This window comes from Capricornis sumatraensis, chromosome 15 (genome assembly GCF_032405125.1).
Source record: "Capricornis sumatraensis isolate serow.1 chromosome 15, serow.2, whole genome shotgun sequence".
Classification (NCBI taxonomy): domain Eukaryota; kingdom Metazoa; phylum Chordata; class Mammalia; order Artiodactyla; family Bovidae; genus Capricornis; species Capricornis sumatraensis.
The window spans coordinates 10,717,221-10,740,918 of record NC_091083.1 but is presented as its reverse complement, the minus strand read 5'-3'; the positions used below and the strand labels follow the sequence as shown (position 1 = coordinate 10,740,918).

Below are 23,698 nucleotides of genomic sequence, written 5' to 3'. Positions count from 1 at the left end.
GATTAGCAATGTATTAATCTTTGATGAAATAGGGTGATGATCCTTTTGGATTCACTATATACTATTCACTGTAATGTATGTGTTTGAAAATTTTTACAATAAAATTTTGAGAAGGGTTATTAAATCCTTGTTATTTAATATGTTCATTATTTTTTTTCCACATATAGCTTATTCTCCTTTATTTGAACTTTCTGTGTTTGTAAGCTTTAAATAGCAGTAGCCACGAAATTGATGGTCTTTCTTCAATTCTGTGTATTTGTGATAAACAAAGAAGTCATAGGTAAAATAGGCAGAAATCTTTTTTGAAGTCCAAAGAAGCAGCTATCATTTTCTCCTCTATCTTCCTTATCTAGCATAGTGCATTTTAAGCAGTTTTGAGAACTTTCTAAAATCACTAAATTACACATTTTTACTCTTGCCTGGAAAATCCCATGGATGGAGGAGCCTGGTAGGCTGTAGTCCATGGGGTCACTAGGAGTCGAACACTTACTGAGAGACTTCACTTTCACTTTTCACTTTCATGCATTGGAGAAGGAAATGGCAACCCACTCCAGTGTTCTTGCCTGGAGGATCCCAGGGACGGCGGAACCTGGTGGGCTGCCGTCTATGGGGTCACACAGAGTCAGATACAACTGAAGCGACTTGGCAGCAGCAGCAGCAGCAGACTGACAATAGCGTCATGACTTTTGAAAATAGTTCCTGTCCATAAAATTCTAGTTGACCTCGGTGCATTTCTGCATGTTTGGTTGTGCTGGCCCTTCAGTGTCTCAGCTTGCTGATGGTCTTAACCACCCCAGTCAGTGCTGGTCTCAGTACACTGTTGCTTTTGTTTCATGACACCTTAGACTTGCTTTAGTGTAGATTAAGGAGAGCATAACACAAGGACAATGCTGTCCTTTAGAGAATTTTGACACCCTCATTTATTATTTTGTGGAGTATCTTGCAGTTGTTTGTTTAATGATTAGTGTGTTTTAGGCATTGTTCTGAGTGGCTATGTGGATATCAACGAAAAACAAAGGTCCCTGCTGTTAATGAAGCTTACAGTTTATTTGAGGGAGACGTGTAAACAATAGAGATAATATGTAAGCTATACAGTATGTGGGCTTCCCTGGTGGCTCAGATGGTAAAGAATTCACCTCCAATGCAGGAGACCTGCGTTCAATGCCTGGGTTGGTCCATGGAGTCACAAAGAGTCAGACACAACTGAGCTACTGAGCACACACACCCACAGTATATAGAATGTGATAAGGTGGAAAAACTGTAAAAAGGGCAGAATGAGAGAGATTAGGAGTACTGGGTAGAGGAGTGTAGAGTGTTGCGTAGATTTTAAGTATTGAGTTTCAGGCGTCATCAAGGAGATATGTTTAAACAGATGGAGAAATTTGCCATTTGGGAAATAAGGAATATCCTGACTGGGCAGAGTCAGGGCGAAGGCCCTGAGGCCAGAGCTCCCTTGGCATGTTTGTGTTTTTATAGGGTGCTGGAGTAGCGTTACCAGGAGGAGGGGGAGATGAGGGGAGGAGGGGGAGAGAGGAGTGGATCACGTAGGCGCCTGGAGATTCTGCCCACGGCTCCAGTTTGCAGGCTAGTGTCATCCCAAGGGGCTTCTCAGGATTTTGAGAAGAGGAGTGTCATTACCTGACCTGCGTTTCCCAAGGATGTCAGTGGCTGGTGTGTTGAGACTGGACCAAGGCAGGGAACCGAGCAAGGCAAGCATGGGAGTGATGGGGCTGTTGCAGCAATCCAGGAGAGCGACGGAGGCGGCTCAGACCCAGGTGGTGCAGGGGAGTGGTGAGAAGTGGCCAGATTCTGGGTGTGTTAACAAGGTGGGGTCGGTGGGTTTCCTGGTTAATTGAGGTGAAACTTCTATGAAAGCTTTCTCCTTGGAGAATCATGAATATTTGGGAAAAATTTGAGTTGGTGCTGCAGTTAGTGTTCTGGGAAGTGATTTTTTGCTTTTGATAGAGTGTGCTCAGCTGCTTCAGTCGTGTCTGACTCTGAAACGCCATGGACTGTAGCCCACCAGTCTCCTCTGTCCATGGGATTTTCCAGGCAAGTATACTGCAGTGGGTCGCCATTTCCTCCTCCAGGGAATCTTCCTAACTCAGAGATCAAACCCGCATCTCTTGTATCTCCTGCATTGCTGGTGGATTCTTTACCACCAGCACCACCTGGGAAGCCCTTTTGATTGTATAGTTTTTAACCAAGCTCACATAACTTTATAGCGTTTTTAAATGATTTCAAAAGCAGTTATATGCCACTTTTTGTGATGTTGCACTACTGGACACGTAATTTTGGATAGTAAGGTAAGTCAGGTATTCAGAATTCTTATCCATAAGACAAGCATCCAAAATGCTCACTTTCTTGGTAAATATTATAAAACACCTAACATATTTAAAAACTTTCATTGCAGACAGTGGCAAACTGATTTCATTTCATGAATGATTGAGAAATGAAAAATAACACTAAGCATATTTTATAAAATGCTTTTGATCCCAGATACTGGGATCGAACTCTAAATGACTAGTGGATGTGCTGAGAATATTAGATTCAGCTCCAAACTTCTGTCTTGATCATTTTATGCACTACTTCAGCATCTCCTTTGCATTTTCACATGAATAGAAGTTATTTCTTATATCAAAGTCTTTTTTGAGCAGGAGAAAGTGCTACAAATGCCATCAGGATAGTTCAACTTGCATCCAAGTTCCTACTTGAATTATTCTTCCGTTTTCCTTTATGTGACAGCTTTTCTTGGCTGTTTCTTTGCAGTGGTCTTCATTTGATACAAGAATAGGAGAACTGTTTTCTATTTTTGGAGTCCTTTAGAATTTTTTTAAAAAATGGAAGTTTGAAGAGGTGAAATTGTTTATTCTTGTGGACTCTCTCCCTCCTCTTTTTTTTTTTTTTAAAAGCTCCCTCAGCTCCAAGCTCTGTATATATTGGAAAAGTTATTGAGCCTAACAATCTAGTTTCTCTTTGGAACTGTTTGAATATATTTCTAAGTATCTGCTTTGACTTTCTTCTAATCTGTCATTGATCTTATTAGCAATCAAATCTAAAGACTTCAATATGTATTACTTTGAGTTTTTATTGTTGGATGATTAGAGGAACAGAAACAAAAAATAGGGAGCAAGAAACTAATGAGTAGGCTCTAGTTCAAGGAATCCATTACTGGCTGGCTGAGATCTTTAAGAAGTTGGCTGTGGAAGGAGATGAAGTGATTGATTATTATGGTAACTGCTTGCTATTACTGTGTTAGGGAATGGAGTGGTTAATTATCCTGCATGCTATTTGAAATCTTTGAAAGGAAGTCTTTTACAGTTAGCTAACAGTATCCTTTTATTCACTTACTGTTATGCTAAAACTTGCAGTTGGGGCTTAAAAAATGACCTCTGGGACACACCACAAGACTTTACCACAGTGAAAATGTGGTTCTGAGTCATATATGTGTGTGTGTGTGTGTGTGTATTTATATATATATATATATATATATATTGCACCGAGGTTTAGAAATGTAAGTGCATATCATTGTGTTTGGGCATCTGTGGATGTACGCCACTCATTATGGATAGATCCAGCTGTTATGCTAGGCAAGAATACCAAGTCTGAAGACACTTGCTTAAGCTTTAACTCTTAACATGATTAAAATAGTTCTTATACATAAACTGAGAACCACTTTGTTCTAAGATAAATCTTTATATTTTCTACTGGGAAATCAACTATTTTTACTTCTTATGTTACATTTTGCCAATTTTTACTTATTAGGTATTATAAATGATATCATACCATTTACTGTTTCTAATTGTAAAATTTCTAACTTGGGGAAAAAATTCTTTTGGTATATAGCCATTTTGAGGTATTGCAAAATTTTTAGTTGTCTTGTTATATTGCTTATCGTACTTTATATGTATATAAATATATGTATACAAATAACTATATATATTTATTGCCTATATACATGTAGGAGAAGATGACACTGAATTTTTTAAAGAATAATCTTTCTGTTGTTAGCTTTTTAGTTGGAGAAGGAGCCTACAGATGGGCAGTAGATCATGGAATACCCTCCTGCCCTCCTAGCATCATGACCACAAGTGAGTAAAAACTTTTCAAAATTAAGCTGTATTAGCATATATACCTGAAAGTGTTACATTGCTTTTGATCCATGTAGCACCTGTATTTAAGGAAGAAAGCTTGTATGTTGAAATATTTTAGTTAAAAGATATGTAGAAAGTTAGTTGATGTTCAGTCAACTTTATCTTCCTGAGGTCCCTCCACTCCTGCTTTCTCATGCTTTTATAGAAGTATTGTTAAAGGATCTTTTGTAGGCTACTTAAAATAATTACAGACAGTAAAACCATAATACCACCCACTTAAAGAGAGAGAAGAAAACATAGGTCAACATTTACCAATCCTTGAGCTGAAGAAGCCCTTTCTAGGTACCAAGTGTAGCAGAAGGAAAAACAAAAAAAATAGAAGAAAGGTCAAAAGTCAGAAATAGATAATACAACATAATTAACAGGGACATTTAAATTAAGATGAGTACATGTTAAATCTTACTTGTTAAATCCCTCTTACTTGGTGAAGGAGTTAAAAAAAATATATTACTGGTGGCAAGTGTGTGATCAAATGAACATAATACATTGTAGGTACAAATGTAGATTGGCAGAAATTTTGGAGGATGTTGTTGAGTAATATAAATCAAAAGCCTTAAACCCATTCTGCTTCTCTGAATTTGTCATTGGAGATATAGACAAATTTATGTAGAAGGGTGCTCAGTGAGCATTATTAAAAATGTAAAAGAAATTCAATTATGTATAAAATAAACTACAAGGATATATTGTACAACACAGGGAGTATAGCTAATAACTATAAGTGGAGTATAAGCTTTAAAAATTGTGAATCACTATACTGTACATCTGCTACTTATATTGTAACTCAACTATACTTCAATTAAGAAAAAGAGAAAGAAAAACATAAACAATTATATAAAAAATTTTGAAAAACTCTTATATCCAACCCAGAAGAATGTAAGTGAATAAACTGTCACATATTATTATAATAAAATGTTATAAAGTAACTAGAAATTGTTATAAAGACATAATGATTAATAAAGAAAAGAAAGTGAAGTCGCTCAGTTGTGTCTGACTCTTTGCGACCTGGTGGACTGTAGCCTACTAGGCTCCTCTGTCCATGTATTCTCCAGGCAAGAATAATGGAGTGGGTTGCCATTTCCTTCTCCAGGGGGTCTTCCTGACCCAGGGATCGAACCCAGGTCTCCCACATTGGAGGCAGACGCTTTAACTTCTGAGTCACCAGGGCACCCAAATGATTAATAAAGACATTATTAAATCTAATAATGACTTTAAAAAGTAAAAAATGGATATTTATATTTGTGTGTTTCATATGTCTATCTTGAGAAAGAAGTCATGACTGCATATTTATGCATAAAACAAAGAAATTGTTTAAAAACATAGACAACTGAAAAAAAATTTTTTTTAAGTAATCTATGCTGCTGCTGCTAAGTCGCTTCAGTCATGTCTGACTCTGTGCGACCCCATAGATGGCAGCCCACCAGGCTCCCCAGTCCCTGGGATCCTCCAGGCAAGAACACTGCACTCGGTTGCCATTTCCTTCTCCAACGCATGAAAATGAAAAGTGAAAGTGAAGTCGCTCAGTCGTGTCCGACTCTTAGTGACCCCATGGACTACAGCCTACCAGGCTCCTCCGTCCATGGGATTTTCCAGGCAAGAGTATTGGCGTGGGGTGCCATTGCCTTTTCCGAGTAATCGGAGTATAATTTAAATAATCAAAAGAAAAAATGAGGACTCATTGGCTCCAAGGAAACCAAGTTGTAGAAAAAGGAGATAATTATCTATCACAGCAAGTGTCTAGCAAGGACCAGCTGTTAGTAACATATTCACAAAATGAGTTTAATGTCACTGAAATTTGGACTAACGGGAGGCTGGTGGGAGAAGTGTGTGTGCAGGGAGGCAGGGAGGGTGAGACTCTGTGTTCTCACACTCCCTGTCATTAATTCTGCTTTAAGCTCTCTCCAGCGGATTTTGGGGTAGAGCCGCTCTGCCAGTTGGTTTTGCTTTTCCTTGGACACAGGCCCCTTGGCAACCTGGGTCTGCCTGGGCACCCCTAGGCCTGCCGTGCAGCTGTCGTCTGCTCCTTACCACCCCATCACTCTGGAGTTGCCTTTTCCTCTCTCCACTGTCAACGTGGCTGCTTCCTGAATGGCATGTGTGGGTTTTTTTCTTTTTTTTTCTTGTTTGACTCCCACATTTAGTATATGTAAGATGGGAAATCACTTACACGTAGGTTTCTGAAGAAATTGCTCTATCTTCTAACTTCCAGTCTTGCTATTATGCAGTCCATTGGCATTTTGGTTCCCAGTTCTTTGTGGTGTGTTTTTCCTCTTTCAAAGGAAGTTCTTAATTCCATGTTGTTATTACGACAATGATACTTTGGGATAAGTCTGTTTTTCTATTTATGATTACTGAGTCCACTTTTGGACTTTCCATCTGGAAATCCATCTGCTTCTGTTTTGGGGAGATTTTTTTAGAAGATCTTGTGATAATGATCTCCACCTACTTTTCTGTATTTTTCTCATATCTGTGCATTAGAGGTTGGATCTTGTGCTCTAATCCTATGTATCCTTTTCAACAATTACTTTTTTTTCTCCTTTTAAAAATCTCTATCTTTTATCCTATTGTCTGGGAAGTTTCTTCAATTTTATCTTCCAAATCTTCTACTTCTAATGAATTTGTAATTTTGATTTTAGTGTTTTTGGGCTTTACTGATGGCTCAGCAGGTAAAGACTCCCAAGATGCAGGAGATGTGGGTTTGATCCCTGGGTTGGGAAGATCCCTTGGAGGAGAGCATAGAAACCCACTCCAGTACTCTTGTCTGGGAAATCCCATGGCTTTACAGAGGAGCCTGGGGGCTCCGATCCATGGATCTATGATTAATACTTTTAAAACATGATATCCTTGTTCTTATTTCATGAACTCAGCATTTTTGCTCTCTCTCGGGATATTATGGTTTAAAATGTGCTCTTACCTGCTATTTTTGCTTCCTCTGTCTAACTTTGTGTTTGTGTGTTTTGGACACTAATACATGTTTGCTAATTTCCTCAACTATCTAGTGACCCTCTGCAGTTTCATATTCCCGAGTGAGGCACCTAAAGGCCTGTTGGCAGCTTTGTGTGAGAGGGCAGGTTTGTTTGACCTCAAGAGAGGAGGCGTGGTCATTTCTCTATGCAGTTTTTCTCTTGGGTTAGGGAGAGACATCTTCCCACCTCTGGCAGGGCAGTAGCCAGTATTTGGGTATAGAACATGGGAAGGGCTGGAGGTGTTTGCCTTTCTCAGACTTTTACGTCAAAGTCTGTTTTTTAGGTAGAGTCCTTGCCTGCTCCCAGCTGTGCTCCACGTCAGCTAACTTGGGGCCCATCTGGTTCAGTCTCTCCAGGAGTTGCCTGCATGTTTTCTGCAAGCACAAGGTGAGGATCTGGGCATCTCCATCTGCCTGTTCTCCTGGTTTTGGTCCTGGCCTGGCTTTCAGACACACCAGGTGCCTTCTGTTTCAAGTTCTCTTGATGTTTCTTTGGCAGAAATTAGTTTAGTTTGGCTGAGATTAGTTTGATTTGTGGTGTGCTGGCTAGTGGGCATTGCGATTCATCTTCTGCTCAGTTAGTTACTTGTTTTCTATTTTCTAAAACTGCTGATACCACTCTTCGCTTATACTCACCCCTTGGGTATGCCAGTCTTCCTCCCCACTTAAATTTCTTTCTGGTAAATTTTTAGTAGGGCATGGAGATGAATTCATGCATTCAGTCTGCCAATTTTACTTCAGAACATTTATATAAAAACATAAAATAGTACTCGACTTTTGCAAGATGGCAAAATTATTTTTGACCATATATTAGTATTTTATACTTGGAATAAGAAAAACATAAGGTGTCATAGGTTTATTTTTTTTAATGACATATACCCAATCAACAAGAAATCTCTGAATAAAAAAGGTGTTTGAAAGCTAAGTGACATATTCATTTTTTATTTTGGCAAAAAAAATGGATTTGACTTACAAATTTAAAAGGAGAAGCTATAACTATTATTTAGATTAAAGAAATTTTAAATACCATTCGATATTTAGCCATTTGTTTAATCCTCAGTAGAAATAAAATGGTGTTTTGGTGCTGGTTAATGATAATGCTTTATACTTGATTACCTTTAGGGGGCATAATTTGTAGGATTTTATTCTCCTTCAACTTTCAGAATGTCTTTCTAAGGTTTATCCGAAATTTCTTACACATTTTCACATATATTTACTTATTTCATTCCTGTATGTAGATTTGAATTTCTTTCTGGCATCATTTCCTTTAGCCTGAAATGCTAAAACTTTTCTGGTAATGTGGTAGATGTGGTAGTGGAAAATTTTCTCAGCTTTCATTATCTGGGGGAAAAAGCTTTTGCTTTGAAAAGATATTTTTTGTTGGATATAGACTTCTAGGTTGGCAGGTTTTATTTTTTTTCTTTTAGCACTTTCAAAAAATTGTGGTAAAATATTGTAAAATTATAATGTAAAATTTACCATTTTAACAGTTTTTAAGAGTATGACTCAGTGGTACTAAGTACATTCACAGTGTTGATTAACTATTACCATTGTCCATTCCTATTGTCTCCTTCACTCAGACAGAAACTCTATCTAGTAAACAGTGATTACCCATCCCCCCTCTTCCCTGCCCCTGGTAACGTCTCTTCTACTTACTTTGTCTATGAGTTTGCCTATTCTAGGTTCCTTCTCTAAGTGGAATCACATATTTGTCCTTCTGTGTCTGGATTATTTCCTTAGTATGTTTCCAAAGTTCATCTATATTGTAGATGATATATCTGTATATATCAGGATTTTCTTCTTATAGCTGAATAATATTCCATTGTATCCTTTGAACATTTTTAAAGATGTTATTCCATTATCTTCTGGATTCCATTGTTTCTGTTAGGAAGTCAGACATGATTGGTATTGCTTTCCTGTGTATAATGTGTCTTCTTTTCTTTGACTGTTTTTAAGAATTGTTCTTTATGTTTGTTTTTGCCAAAGTGTGGTTTTCTTTGTGCTGGTTTTGTTATGGACCCAGTTTTTAAACAGTTGCTCTCCCTCATATTCCTGCTCTCCCTCTTCTGTTTCTAGAACTTCCATTTCACCTATAGTAAACCTTTGACACTTCCATGTATTACTCAAGCTCTAATTTTTTTCCCCCAGTGTTTGTTCTCTGCTTTCTGTGATAATCAAGATTCCCATAGAAACAGAACCAGGATCTGTCTATCTATGAGATATTATAAAGAATTGGCTCATGTAGTTGTGGAAGCTGACAAGTCCCAAGATCTGCAGGATCAGACACCATGCTAGAGACCAGGAGAGTCAATAGAGTAATTTCAATCTAAGTTCAAAGGCCTGAAAACCAGGTCAATTGGACTGTGTAGTTTCAGTGTGAAGGCTGGCATGCTCAAAACCAGGAAGAGATAATGTTTCAGTTCAAGTCTGAAAGCAGGAAAAAGTTGACATTCTAGTTCAAAGGCAGACAGGCAAGAAGATTTCTCTCTTACTCAGGGGAGAGTCTCTGCCTTTTTGTCCTTTTAAGACACTGAGCTGATTAGATGAGGTCTGGATCATGGAAAAAGCAAGAGAGCTCCAGAAAAACATCGATTTCTGCTTTATTGACTATGCCAAAGCCTTTGACTGTGTGGATCACAATAAACTGTGGAAAATTCTGAAAGAGATGGGAATACCAGACCACCTGACTGCCTCTTGAGAAATCTGTATGCAGGTCAGGAAGCAACAGTTACAACTGGACATGGAACAACAGACTGGTTCCAAATAGGAAAAGGAGTCCGTCAAGGCTGTATATTGTCACCCTGCTTATTTAACTTCTATGCAGAGTACATCATGAGAAACGCTAGGCTGGAAGAAACACAAGCTGGAATCAAGATTGCTGGGAGAAATATCAATAACCTCAGATATGCAGATGACACCACCCTTATGGCAGAAAGTGAAGAGGAGCTAAAAAGCCTCTTGATGAAAGTGAAAGTGGAGAGCGAAAAAGTTGGCTTAAAGCTCAACATTCAGAAAATGAAGATCATGGCATCCGGTCCCATCACTTTATGGGAAATAGATGGGGAAACAGTGGAAACAGTGTCAGACTTTATTTTTTGGGGCTCCAGAATCACTGCAGATGGTGACTGCAGCCATGAAATTAAAAGATGCTTACTCCTTGGAAGAAAAGTTATGAGCAACCTAGATAGCATATGCAAAAGCAGAGACATGACTTTGCCAACAAAGGTCTGTCTAGTCAAGGCTATGGTTTTTCCAGTAGTCATGTATGGATGTGAGAGTTGGACTGTGAAGAAGGCTGAGTACCAAAGAATTGATGCTTTTGCACTGTGGTGTTGGAGAAGACTCTTGAGAGTCCCTTGGACTGCAAGGAGATCCAACCAGTCCATTCTGAAGGAGATCAGCCCTGGGATTTCTTTGGAAGGAATGATGCTAAAGCTGAAATTCCAGTACTTTGACCACCTCATGTGAAGAGTTGACTCATTGGAAAAGATTCTGATGCTGGGAGGGATTGGGGGCAGGAGGAGAAGGGGATGAGAGAGGATGAGATGGCTGGATGGCATCACGGACTCAATGGACGTGAGTCTGAGTGAACTCTGGGAGTTGGTGATGGACAGGGAGGCCTGGTGTGCTGCGATTCATGAGGTCACAAAGAGTCGGACACGATTGAGTGACTGAACTGAACTGAACTGAACCAGTTTAGGGAGGGCAATCTGCTTTACTCTATCAACTTCAGTGTAAATCTCATCCTCAGCAAGCACAGCCTCACAGACACGCCTGGAATAGTGCTTGATCAATATCTGGGCACTCTGGCTCAGTCACTTTGACAAATAAAACTAACCATCATGCTTCTTCTATTTGTGGTTTCTGTTGAATTGTGTTCGAGCTTGTTTATCTTTCCTCCTGCAGTATCTAATTTGAAATTAATCTTTTGTTATGATTTAAAAAGGCAAGAACAAGATGTTGTGTTTTTCAGTTTTAAAGTTTTCCTTTAAAAAAAAAAAAAAAAGCTTTCATCTCTGTCTTGAAATTTCCCATATCTTCAACCCACTGTATCCATTGTTGACCTATTTATCATTGTAACAATGTTTTAATTGTTTGAAATATTTGGTAATTCTGAAATCTGGGTAATCTGTAGGTCAGTTTCAATTAGATTTTTTTTGTGTGTGTGACCTTCGTCACAAATTTTCCATTTAGTTGCATGTCTTAAACTTTTTTTTAAAAAAATTTCAACTTGAGCATGTGGATGAGACATTTTAGAAACTATGATTTATCTTCCTTTGAATGATGTTGAACTTGTTCTAGTATGTAATTAAATTATTTGCAAATCACCTTGATATTGTCACAGCCTTGTTTCAGGCTTTGCTAAAGTGAATCTTTCAATTTTGTTCTTAATCCTAGAGTTGTCCCTTAGTACCAGCTGTGGTCTTCATTCCTTATACAGTCTTTCTGGGGTTTACATTGGAAAGTCTCAAACTTTGTCTCTCGTACAGTGGGTATTTACTAAAACATCTGTCTGCTTTTCAGCCATTATTTTCCTCAGTGAACTGTTTTTTTTTTTTTTTTTTTTAATTTGACTGCACCAGGTCTTAATTGTGGCATGTGGGCTTCTCCGTTGCCGCTTGCAGGATCTTTATTGTGGCATGCGGTATCTAGTCCCCTGACCAGGCGGCAGACCTGGGCCCCCTGCATTGGGAGTGCAGGGTCTTACCAGCTGGACCATCAGGGAAGTCCCTTCTCTCATGGAATCTTGCATCCTGTATGAACAGTTAAGCTCTCATTCAAGATTTGAGGGGACTTTTACATAGATTTGGGCTTCCATGGTGGCTCTGTTGGAGTGCAGGAGACCAGGGTTCAATCCCTGGGTCGGGAAGATCCTTTAGAGAAGGGAGAGGCTACCCACTCATGTATTCTTGCCTGGAGAACTCCATGGACAGAGGAGCCTGCCATGCTATGGTCCTTGGGGTCGCAAAGAGTCAGACACGACTGAGGGACAGACACATACATAGATTTTGGGCTTCCTTTTGTGGGTTTCTCCTTTGCAGGATTCCTCCCTCCTTTTCAGTGACTTCAGTAGCCCCACACTCCTTCATTTCTGACCTGTTAAGACTGTAGTTTTCTACCTGAGCTCTATTTTTTATGCATCTCATAGAGTAGGGAGTGCCTCATGGGGAAAGCTGTTTGAATTTAGATCTCACCCAGTGTGTTTCTTTTCTTTCAGTGATTGAATCCTCTCCTATTTTTGTCAGCTTTTGATCGCTTGCCTTCAAATAGGTGTGTGTTTTTTTTTTAATTTAAAAATTCTGTCCAGAGTTTATAACAATTGATCTGTGAGTTAATCTGATATAAGCTATTTGTTTTGTAAATGTGTGAAAGTCGCTCAGTCATGTCTGACTCTTTGCTACCCCATGAACTATATGGTGCATGGAATTCTCTAGGCCAGAATACTGAAGTGGGTAGCCTTTCTCATTCTCCAGGGGATCTTCCTGACCCAGGAATCGAACTGGAGTCTCCTGCATTGCAGGTGGATTCTTTACCAACTGGGCTATCAGGGAAGCCCTATAATAATAAAATAATATAAATAAATGTATCTAAACATTGTATTATTACTTTTTAATTGCATGGCATAGGAATATGTTGCTTTCTTAAATAATGGAGCATTCTCTGTAAACCTGGTCTTCCTTTATACTCCCATTCCCATTTGCAGTCTCCTGCCCAGTCTGATCGGAGAAGGCTATGGCACCCCACTCCGGTACACTTGCCTGGAAAATCCCTGGTGGGCTACAGTCCATGGGGTCGCTAAGAGTTGGACACAACTGAGTGACTGCACTTTCACTTTTCACTTTCATGCACTGGAGAAGGAAATGGCAACCCGCTCCAGTGTTCTTGCCTGGAGAATCCCAGGGACGGGGGAGCCTGGTGGGCTGCCGTCTGTGGGGTCGCACAGAGTCGGACACGACTGAAGTGACTTAGCAGCAGCAGCAGCAGCAGCAGCAGCCCAGTCTGATAAGCACAGTTACCTCTTTGATTTGCTTTTCTCTGTTCCAACAGAAATGTTGAAATGTTGAAATGTTTAGTAGTAGTATTTTTAGAAGTAGATAAATGGTATCATACTGCAGTATCTTTAGTTAGTTTTTAGGTAAGTAGTAGCATAATATGATTTTTAAAAATATCTTTTTGTCAGTCAGCAAGAAGTATTTTGAAATCTGTCCATGCTGGTATATAGAGAGATGAATTAAGTTTAAACTGCTGAATAGCATTTTGCCAATTTATTTAGTTTCTTTATTGATAGGCATTCAGGTTGTTTCTAGTTTTTGCCATTAACATTGATGATTTCATGAATATTCTTATACACATCACTTAATATATATATATGTTTTATTGTGCTAAATAGTTGGAAGTAGACTTACTGACTCATACAGGACGTGCATTTACCGTTTTGCTAGCTATCGCCAGATTCTTAAGTGGTTTACTGTGTACTTCTGAGGAATCTGGCTGTTTACAGTTGATACCTTTGATGACCACATAGTAGCTCATACTGTGACCACATACTTTGTAGGCCTTTATGATCAGGGGCAAGTTACCTCCTAGAAACTTTTCTCATGGAGATGTTGTGATTCCTTGAAATATGTAAATTGTAAAGAATTTCTACTCCAATTTCTGGTCCATAGCAATACTCAAATGTTGACTCTTAATATCACCCTCACCATATGCTGGATATGAAGATGATCTTGGTGATGTGATTTCACTAGAATTGATTAGGCTTAGCTCTGTAGCATTGACTGATATGATGATTTTAGTGACTGATCTTATCTGGAGTTAGGTGTATCCATTAGAGCAGTGGTTTTCAGCTTTGACTGTACATCAGTCACTGGGGAGCTTTGAAATATCCTGAAGGCCTGGCTGCACTCAAAATCAATTAAAACAGCAGCTTTTAGATGGGACCCAGGCATCTGCCATTTTTAAAGTTTTGGAGGTAATTTCAGTGCATTCAGTTTTCAGAATGTCTGGGATAGAATATGTACATTCTTTTGAATTCTTCTAGAAAGTTCATTAAGGTTGAAGTTGGAAGGGATGTGATTTTGTTTTCCTTTGGTAAAGGACAACCTTAGTTTGTGCTACAAAGTTGCTACCATCTATTCCTTAATTTTAAGCTATGTTTTGCTTTGATAGGTCCTGTGGTACATCTTTAAATTAAGTAAAGAGTAGATTAGGACCTCCTATTCTATCAGTTTATGGGCATGATTCTGCCACAAAGGATCCTGTTTTCTTCTTTTCTGTGGCTAGGCTGTGTTCTTATATTTCAGTAGTTTTTCTGCCTCTGTTTAGGATACTTTGGAAGATAGCATGTGTTAACATATTCTATAGTTGCAGAGTTTTAGCATAGATATATCAACACTTAATTCCATATGGCTAGTTAATATGGCCAGTTTCAAATTTTTTATTTTGAAGTACTTATAAATTCACATGCAATCCTAAGAAATAATTCAGAGAAATTCCATGTTCCTTTTGCCCAGTTTTGTCCCATGGGAACATCTTGCCAAACTAATAGTATAATATCACATTCAAGACACTGACAGCCAAGATGCACAGCACTTTCGTCACCGCAGGGACCGCGCCTGTTGCTCTCTTATAGTCTCACCCGCTTGCCTCCCACCTTCATCCCTTTCCTTGACACCTGGCAGTTACTAATCTTTCTCCATTTGTACAATTTTGTCATTTCAAGAATATTATATAAATGGTGTCCTACAGGATATGAGTTTTTGGGAACTGGCTTTTTTATCACTTAGTATCATTTTCTTGCAATTCATCCAGATGATTGTACTTATCAATAGCTTGTCCCATCTTAATTGCTAAACAGAGGATGTATCACTGTTTGTTTAATCCTTTATCTACTGAAAGGTATTTGGGTGTTTCCAGTTCGGGGCTATTATAAATAATGCTGTTATAAATAAAAATTCATGTACATTTTTTTGTAAGTCTTTTTTTAAATTTTGGTAAAATACACAATGTAAAATTTACCATCTTAAACATTTTTAATGGTACATTTCAGTGGCTTTAATTATATTTACACTGTACAACTGTGACTACCATCTGTCTACAAAATGCTTTTCATCTGAAAAACTGAAACTCTGTTTTCATTAAATGCTAACTCCTCCCTCGTGTCCTTCCCCCTGGCCCTTGGCAACCAACTTTCTGAGTTCTGTCCCTATGAATTTGACTACTCTAGGTACCTTTTATAAGTGGAATTATACATTTTCCGTCGTGTGACAGGACTATTTCACTTACATCATGTCCTCAAGGTTCAGCCATGTTGTAGCACATGTCAGAATTTCTTTTTAAGGCTGAATAATATTCCGTTTTATGTATACGCTACATTTAGTATATCCATTTATACACTGAATGGGTTGAAACAACTTGGGTTGCTTCCGGTGTTTGGCTATTATGCATAATTGCTGCTGTGAACAGAGGTGTATAAATATCTGCTTTCGATTCTTTTGGGTACCCAAAAGTGAAATTGCCAGGTTATTTGGTAATTCTGTTTTTAGCTTTTCAAAGAACCATTGTACTCTTTTTCACTGCAGCTCCACCATTTAAAATTCTCAGTAATAGTGTACAAGGGTTCCAGTTTCTCCACAGCCTCGTCAGTGCTAAGTCACTAGTTGTGTTCAACTCTTTGTGACCCCCTGCAGCCCGCCAGGCTCCTCTGTCCATGGGATTCTTCAGGCCAGAATACTGGAGTGGGTTGCCATACCCTTCTCCAGGAGATCTTTCCAACTCAGGGGTTGAACCCGTGTCTCTCTTAAGTCTCCTGAATTGGCAGGCGGGTTCTTTACCGCTAGTACCACCTGGGAAGCCCTTAACAGCCTCATCAACCCTTTTTATTTTCTGCGTTTGTTTTGTTAACAGTCATCCTAATGGGTATGAGATGGTATCTCATGATTTTTACTAGCATTTGCCTAATGATTATGCTGTTGAATATCTTTTCCTGTGCTTGTTGGCCATTTGTATATCTCCTTAAATGTCTGTCTCTGCAAAGAGGAAAAAGCAGTAGCCTTTTAAATTCCCTGGAGGTCACTTCAGCTGGAGGGAGAGGCACTGCAACAATGGCTGTCTGTCTCTGAGTCTGTACCTCAGCCCAGAACTGGCAATCAGAGTATAGATTCTGGTATTTGGAGGATAGGGTCTCTATTGCTCACCTGGCTCTCACAAGCTATGTGAAAGCTGCTGTAGGAATGTGTGTCTGGCTGCCTGCCACAGGGTTGGGAGTGGGGAGTTGGTAGAGGCTATAAGCTGAAATTCACCCAAATTAACCACAGTTTATATCCACGCCTTCCCCTGGAAACCTTCCTCTTTAATAGACTCCAGAGTTCCATAATACTTACATTAGACAGATTCTAGCAGGCCAGTTGTTGTCTCGGTGTGGGGACAGATTCCTGGTGCTTCCTACTCTGCCATCTTAATTCTATCTCGAACTTATTAATTTTATATTAGACCATTCTGATTTAGGGGTATTAATCTTATCTCATAACTATTTGCATATACCTTAAATGTTTTAAAATATCATTTATCATTTACTTTTGCATATGATATTTTTTGCCTTAAGACATTTAAAATTTTATGTGGTTTTTATCAATGAACCATCTTTTAAAAATGTTTTAAATATATATATTTATTGAAGTATAGTTGACTTACAATGTTTCAGGTACACAGCAAAGTGATTCAGTTATACAAATACACATATATTATTTTTGAAATTATTTTCCACCATAAGTTATTACAAGGTATTGACTATAGTTCCCTATGCTATACAGTAAACCTTTGTTGTTTGTTTCATATCTGTTTTTTAATTTGGCTTCCCTGATAGCTCAGTTGGTAAAGAATCCGCCTGCAATGCAGGAGACCCTGGTTCAATTCCTGGGTCAGGAAGACCCACTGGAAAAGGAATAGGCTACCCACTCCTGAATTCTTGGACTTCCGTTGTGGCTCAGCTGGTAAAGAATCTGCCTGCAAAAAAAAAAAAAAAAAAAAGAATCTGCCTGCAATTCAGGAGACTTGGGTTTGATCCCTGAGTTGGGAAGATCTCCTGGAGAAGGGAAAGCCTACGCAATCCAGTATTTTGGCCTTGAGAATTGGGGTCACAAAGTTTCATATCTATTTTTTAATTAGAAATCTAGCATTCTAGTCATACTAAGTCAAACAAGTAGAATCAAAATGTCATAATTTTTTAGTTAGGCAAAAATTCATTAGTTTTCAAAAAACATATATACATATTTATATATATGTATACAAAAGTTTTTCTACTAGATAGAGGCTTGAAAAAGAACATTAAAAAAAGATGGAGAAATTAGAGAACATAAACTAAATAAAATGGGAACACTGAATATAAAATAGAAAGAAATGAAACAAACTAGATAAAAGTGAAAGATCATCATACACTCCAGTTGTTTTTAAGCATGACTGCTCATTAGAAACATCTGGACCTCTGGAGGAAAAAAGCAATACCTGAGCATTTGTATTTTTCAAAAAATTTCAAGATAATTCTGATATGCATCTGGATTTTAAAAAGTGATTACAGGTTTTTCTATTAATCCTAGTTCTGGTGATATAGAGTTCTATTATGTTTCTGTTGACCAATCATGATTAATACAATGGTATTCAGTGAGTGGTATTGTGAGTAATAGTTACATAATTAAAATAGTAGAGGATGTTTATCAGTTTTCACAATCAATAGCCAGACAAAAAATGAAAGATAATTGCAATTGCAAGCTGTAATGGCAACATGATTAACTTAATGATATAAAATAATTACATACAGTTTGGGGGAGTGGCCAAGCAGAGTGATGTGGTAAGTGGAAGTGCATACATGCACATGTTTCCATACACTCAGTCAGTCCATGTCTTTTGGTTGGTGCATTTAATCCATTTACATTTAAGGTAATGATTGATAGGTATGATCCTATTACCATTCTCTTGATTGATTTGGGTTTACTTTCTGTAGGTCTTTTCCTTCTTTTGTGTTTCCTGCACAGAAGGCAGGAACTTCTCTAGTTCCTTTAGCATATGTTGTAAAGCTGGTTTGGTGGTGCTGAATTACTCTTAACTTGTGCTTATCTGGAAAGTTTTTGATGTCTCCATCAAATCTGAAGCAGAGTCTTGCTGGGTAGAATGTTCTTGGTTGTAGGTTCTTCCCTTTTATCAGTTTAAATATGTCATGCCATTCCCTTCTGGCTTGTAGAGTTTCTGTTGAGAAATCAGCTGATAGCCTGATGGGAATTCCCTTGTATGTTATTTGTTATTTTTCCCTTGTTGCTTTTAATATTTTATCTCTGTCTTCAATTTTTGTCAGTTTGATTACTGTGTGTCTTGATGTGTTCCTTCTTGGATTTACCCTTCCTGGGACTCACAGCTTCTTGGACTGGGTTGACTATTTCCTTTCCCATGTTTGAGAAGTTTTCAGCTGTATCTCTTCAAGTATTTTTTCAGGTCCTTTTTCTCTTCTCCTTCTGGAACCCCTATGATGCGAATGTTTGTGTGTATAATGTTGTCCCAGAGGTCTCTTAGGCTGTCTTCATTTCTTTTCATTCTTTTTTCTGTATTTTGTTCTGCAGAGGTGATTTCCACCATTTTGTCCTCCAGGTCATTTGTCCACTCATCTGCCTCAGTTATTCTGTTGTTGATTCCTTCTAGTGTATCGTTCATCTCTGTTTTTTAGCTCTTCTGGTCTTTGGTAAACATTTCTTGCATCTTCTCTGTCTTTGCCTCCATTCTGTTTCCAAGATCCTGGATCATCTTCAGTATCATTATTCTGAATTATTTTTCTGGAAAGTTGCCTGTCTCTACTTCATTTAGTTATTTCTCTGGGATTTTAACTTGTCCCTTCATCTGGGACATAACATTCTACTTTTTCATTATGGTTAACTTTCTGTAATATGTTTCGTGAGACTGTGCTTCTTCTTGCTGCTTCTGTCTGCCCTCTGATGGCTGAGGCTAAGAGGCTTGTGTAACCTTCTTGATGGGAGGGGTTGGCGATAGGAAAAACTGGGTCTTGTTCTGGTGGGCAGGGCCTTGCTCAGTAAAGCTTTAATCCAGTTATCTGTAGATTAGTGGGGTTACTCTCCCTCCCTGGTGGTTGTTTGACCTGAGGTGACATAGCCCTGGGGTCTGCGGGTATGAAAAGGCAAAATGATAGGATACTGAAAGAGGAACTCCCCAGGTCAGTAGGTGCCCAATATGCTGCTGGAGATCAGTGGAGAAATAACTCCAGAAAGAATGAAGTGATGGAGCAAAAGCAAAAAATAGTACCCAGCTGTGGATGTGACTGGTGATAGAAGCAAGATCCAATGCTGTAAAGAGCAATATTGCATAGGAACCTGGAATGTCAGGTCCATGAATCAAGGCAAATTGGAAGTGGTCAAACAGGAGATGGCAAGACTGAACATCGACATTCTAGGAATCAGCAAACTAAAATGGACTGGAATGGGTAAATTGAACTCAGATGACCATTATATCTACTACTGTGGGCAGGAATCTCTTAGAGGAAATGGAGTAGCCATCATGGTCAACAAAAGAGTCCGAAATGCAGTACTTGGATGCAATCTCAAAAACGACAGAATGATCTCTGTTTGTATCCAAGCCAAACCATTCAATATCACAGTAATCCAAGTCTATGCCCCAACCAGTAATGCTGAAGAAGCTGAAGTTGAACGGTTCTATGAAGACCTACAAGACCTTTTAGAACTAACACCCATAAAAGATGTCCTTTTCCTTATAGAGGACTGGAATGCAAAAGTAGGAAGTCAAGAAACACCTGGAGTAACAGGCAAATTTGACCTTGGAATACGGAATGAAGCAGGGCACAGGCTAGTAGAGTTTTGCCAAGAGAATGCACTGGTCATAGCAAACATCCTCTTCCAACAACACAAGAGAAGACTCTATACATGGACATCACCAGATGGTCAGCACCGAAATCAGATTGATTATATTCTTTGAAGCCAAAGATGGAGAAGCTCTCTACAGTCAGCGAAAACAAGATTGGGAGCTGACTGTGGCTCAGATCATGAACTCCTTATTGCCAAATTCAGGCTTAAATTGAAGAAAGTAGGGAAAACCGCTAGACCACTCAGGAATGACCTCAATCAAATCCCTTATGATTATACAGTGGAAGTGAGAAATAGATTTAAGGGTCTAGATCTGATAGATAGAGTGCCTGATGAACTATGGAATGAGGTTCGTGACATTGTACAGGAGATAGGGATCAAGACCATCCCCATGGAAAAGAAATGCCAAAAAGCACAATGGCTGTCTGGGGAGGCCTTACAAATAGCTGTGAAAAGAAGAGAAGCGAAAAGCAAAGGAGAAAAGGAAAAATATAAGCATCTGAGTGCAGAGTTCCAAAGAATAGCAAGGAGAGATAAGAAACCTTCCTCAGCGATCAATGCAAAGAAATAGAGACAAAGAACAGAATGGGAAAGACTAGAGATCTCTTCAAGAAAATTAGAGATACTAAGGGAACATTTCATGCAAAGATGGGCTCGATAAAGGACAGAAATGGTATGGACCTAACAGAAGCAGAAGATTTTAAGAAGAGGTGGCAAGAATACACAGAAGAACTGTACAAAAAAGAGCTTCATGACCCAGATAATCACGATGGTGTGATCACTCACCTAGAGCCAGATCCTGGAATGTGAAGTCAAGTGGGTCTTAGAAAGCATCACTACAAACAAAGCTAGTGGAGGTGATGGAATTCCAGTTCAGCTATTTCAGATCTAAAAGATGATGCTGTGAAAGTGCTGCATTCAGTATGTTAGCAAATTTGGAAAACTCAGCAGTGGCCACAGGAGTGGAAAAGGTCAATTTTCATTCCAATCCCAAAGAAAGGCAATGCCAAAGAATGCTCAAACTGCCAGTTCCATGCAACTGGACATGGAACAACAGACTGGTTCCAAATAGGAAAAGCAGTATGTCAAGGCTGTATCTTGTCATCCTGCTTATTTAACTTCTATGCAGAGTACATCATGAGAAATGCTGGAAGAATGGAAGAAGCACAAGCTGGAATCAAGATTGCCAGGAGAAATATCAATAACCTCAGATATGCAAATGACACCACCCTTATGGCAGAAAGTGAAGAGGAACTAAAAAGCCTCTTGATGAAAGTGAAAGAGGAGAGTGAAAAAGTTGGCTTAAAGCTCAACATTCAGAAAACGAAGATCATGGCATCCGGCCCCATCACCTCATGGGAAATAGATGGGGAAACAGTGGAAACTGTGACTGATTTTATTTTTTGGGACTCCAAAATCACTGCAGATGGTGATTGCAGCCATTAAATTAAAAGACGTTTACTTGGAAGGAAAGTTATGACCAACCTAGACAGCATATTAAAAGGTAGAGTCATTACTTTGCCAACAAAGGTCCGTCTAGTCAAGGCTATGGTTTTTCCAGTGGTCATGTATGGATGTGAGAGTTGGACTGTGAAGAAAGCTGAGCGCCAAAAGTGTTGAGGCTTTTGAACTGTGGTGTTGGAGAAGACTCTTGAGGGTCCCTTGGACTGCAAGGAGATCCAACCAGTCCATTCTAAAGGAGATCAGTCCTGGGTGTTCTTTGGAAGGACTGATGCTAAAGCTGAAACTCCAATACTTTGGCCACCTCATGCGAAGAGGTGATTTATTGGAAAAGACCCTGATGCTGGGAGGGATGGGGGCAAGAGGAGAAGGGGATGACAGAGGATGAGATGGCTGAATGGCATCACCTACTTGATGGACATGAGTTTTAGTGAACTCCAGGAGTTAGTGATGGACAGGGATGCCTGGCATGCTGTTATTCATGGGATCGCCAAGAGTCAGACATGACTGAGCGATTGAACTGAAGTGAATGGTAAAGTCCAAGACAGTTTATGCCCAGGGGTTCTTTCCAGTACCTCTATCCCTGTGGTGAGCCCTTGCCAACCCACACCTCCACAGGAGGCCCTCCAACACTACGAGCAGTTTTGTTCAGTCTCCTTTGGGATTACTGCTCCTGTCCTCTTGGTCTTAGTGCATGCAAAATTTGTTTGTGCCCTCCAAGACTGAAATCTCTGTTTCTGTCAGTCCTCTGGAAGGCCTATAATCAAAACCCTGCTGGCCCTCAAGGTCAGATTCCTTTGGGAGTTTCAGTCCCTTTGTTGGTTCCCCAGGCTAGGAAGCCTGATGTGGGGTTCAGAACCTTCACCTTAGTGCGACAACTTCTTTGGTACTATTGTTCTCCAGTCTGTGGATCACCCACCCAGCGGGTATGGGATTTGATTTTATCTTGATTGCAGCCATCTCTCTGTGGCTTCTTCTTTGTCTTTTGATTTGGGGCATCTTTTTCAGTGGGTTCCAGCATCCTCCTGTTGTTCAACAGCTAGTTGAAATTTTGGTGCTCTTTGAGGGGAAGATATGTGTTTGTTCTTCTTCTCTGCCATCTTGAACCGGAAGCCCATCAGTGAACCATCTTTTTGATGGATTTTGGCTTTGATCACATTCAATGTAAAATACTCCAAAGTTAAAAACAATAAAATTAAAGTCTTTCTCAAAAAGACTGATATAAAAAGACTGATATTTATGTCTCATGTGTGATGGTTTAATCTGTTTGGACTTCTTTGTTTAGATTTTATATGTTTAAATTGTTATTATATGATTTCATTTTTGTGTGTAGTGTGAGGTAGGAATTTATTTGTACTATTTCCCCCAAATAGGTAACATATTGCACCAAGAAAGTTTACTGAATAACATGTAGATTTCCAACTGGTGTGAAATATCAGTGTTATTCACAAATTCTCTTAGAATATACATGAGTGTGTTTGTAAACTTATTGGTCAGTTCCATTACCCTTTTTTTTTGGAGGGGGGGTATCCATTATTACAGTATTGTTCTTAGACTTTGTTTTGATGGCAGCTCTGGTTCTTTTTCCACCTAATTTTCCTAACATTTGTTTTTCCTTATTTAACATTCTCTTGTTTAATCTTAAAAGTGATATGTTAGAGGATCTTTGTTATTTTTCCACTATTGTTATGATTAATTTACATCAATTAATATGTACTTAAAAGTACAATGAAACTTTAATCATTTTTTTATTAGTCACTTTTCATTTATATTTACCTGCACATATACCCTTTCCTTTCCATGTAATCCCCCACCCCTCTGCTTACCTTTCTTTTTGTCTTTGAGCTTTCACTTTGTATTATTTTGTCTGTTACTGAAGCACACCCTTTAGTATTTTCATTAGTATAGGGTCTGGCCAGTGATGAATTTGTTCATTCTTGTTCACCTGAAGCTATTTTTATTTCACTTTAATTTTTGAAAGTGAATTTTATTGGATATGGTGTTCTGGGTGAGCAGGTATTTCAGCACATTGAGGAGAACCATTTTGCCTAAATGCACTTGCTCTTGGGTTAGAGGGTAGGGGTGGGTTTGCTTGGTTCTAGCCTAGCCTTCCTGTGGGGGATCCTTCTTCTGGATTGGACTTATGGCTGTCCTTCATGTTGTGGAATCAAATTCAACTGCACTAGTTTTGTCCAATGTTCACAGTGCAATAATAATAGCTTTAGCCCTTAGTTTATCCCCAG

At 38.9% G+C, this 23,698-nt stretch overlaps 1 protein-coding gene across 3 annotated transcripts in view; it reads left to right on the top strand.

Moving 5' to 3' along the window:
* The window catches only part of TASP1 (taspase 1), a 254,444-nt gene that overhangs the window by 50,206 nt on the left and 180,540 nt on the right, over positions 1–23,698 (top strand). For 2 of the 3 annotated variants that reach the window (XM_068987336.1, XM_068987335.1), the window contains exon 6: positions 4,012–4,091. The exons of the other annotated variant lie outside the window; for it this stretch is intronic. In XM_068987336.1, coding sequence (XP_068843437.1) covers positions 4,012–4,091 — 80 coding nt within the window. The remainder of the gene's footprint in view (positions 1–4,011; positions 4,092–23,698) is intronic. 3 annotated transcript variants of the gene reach the window in all.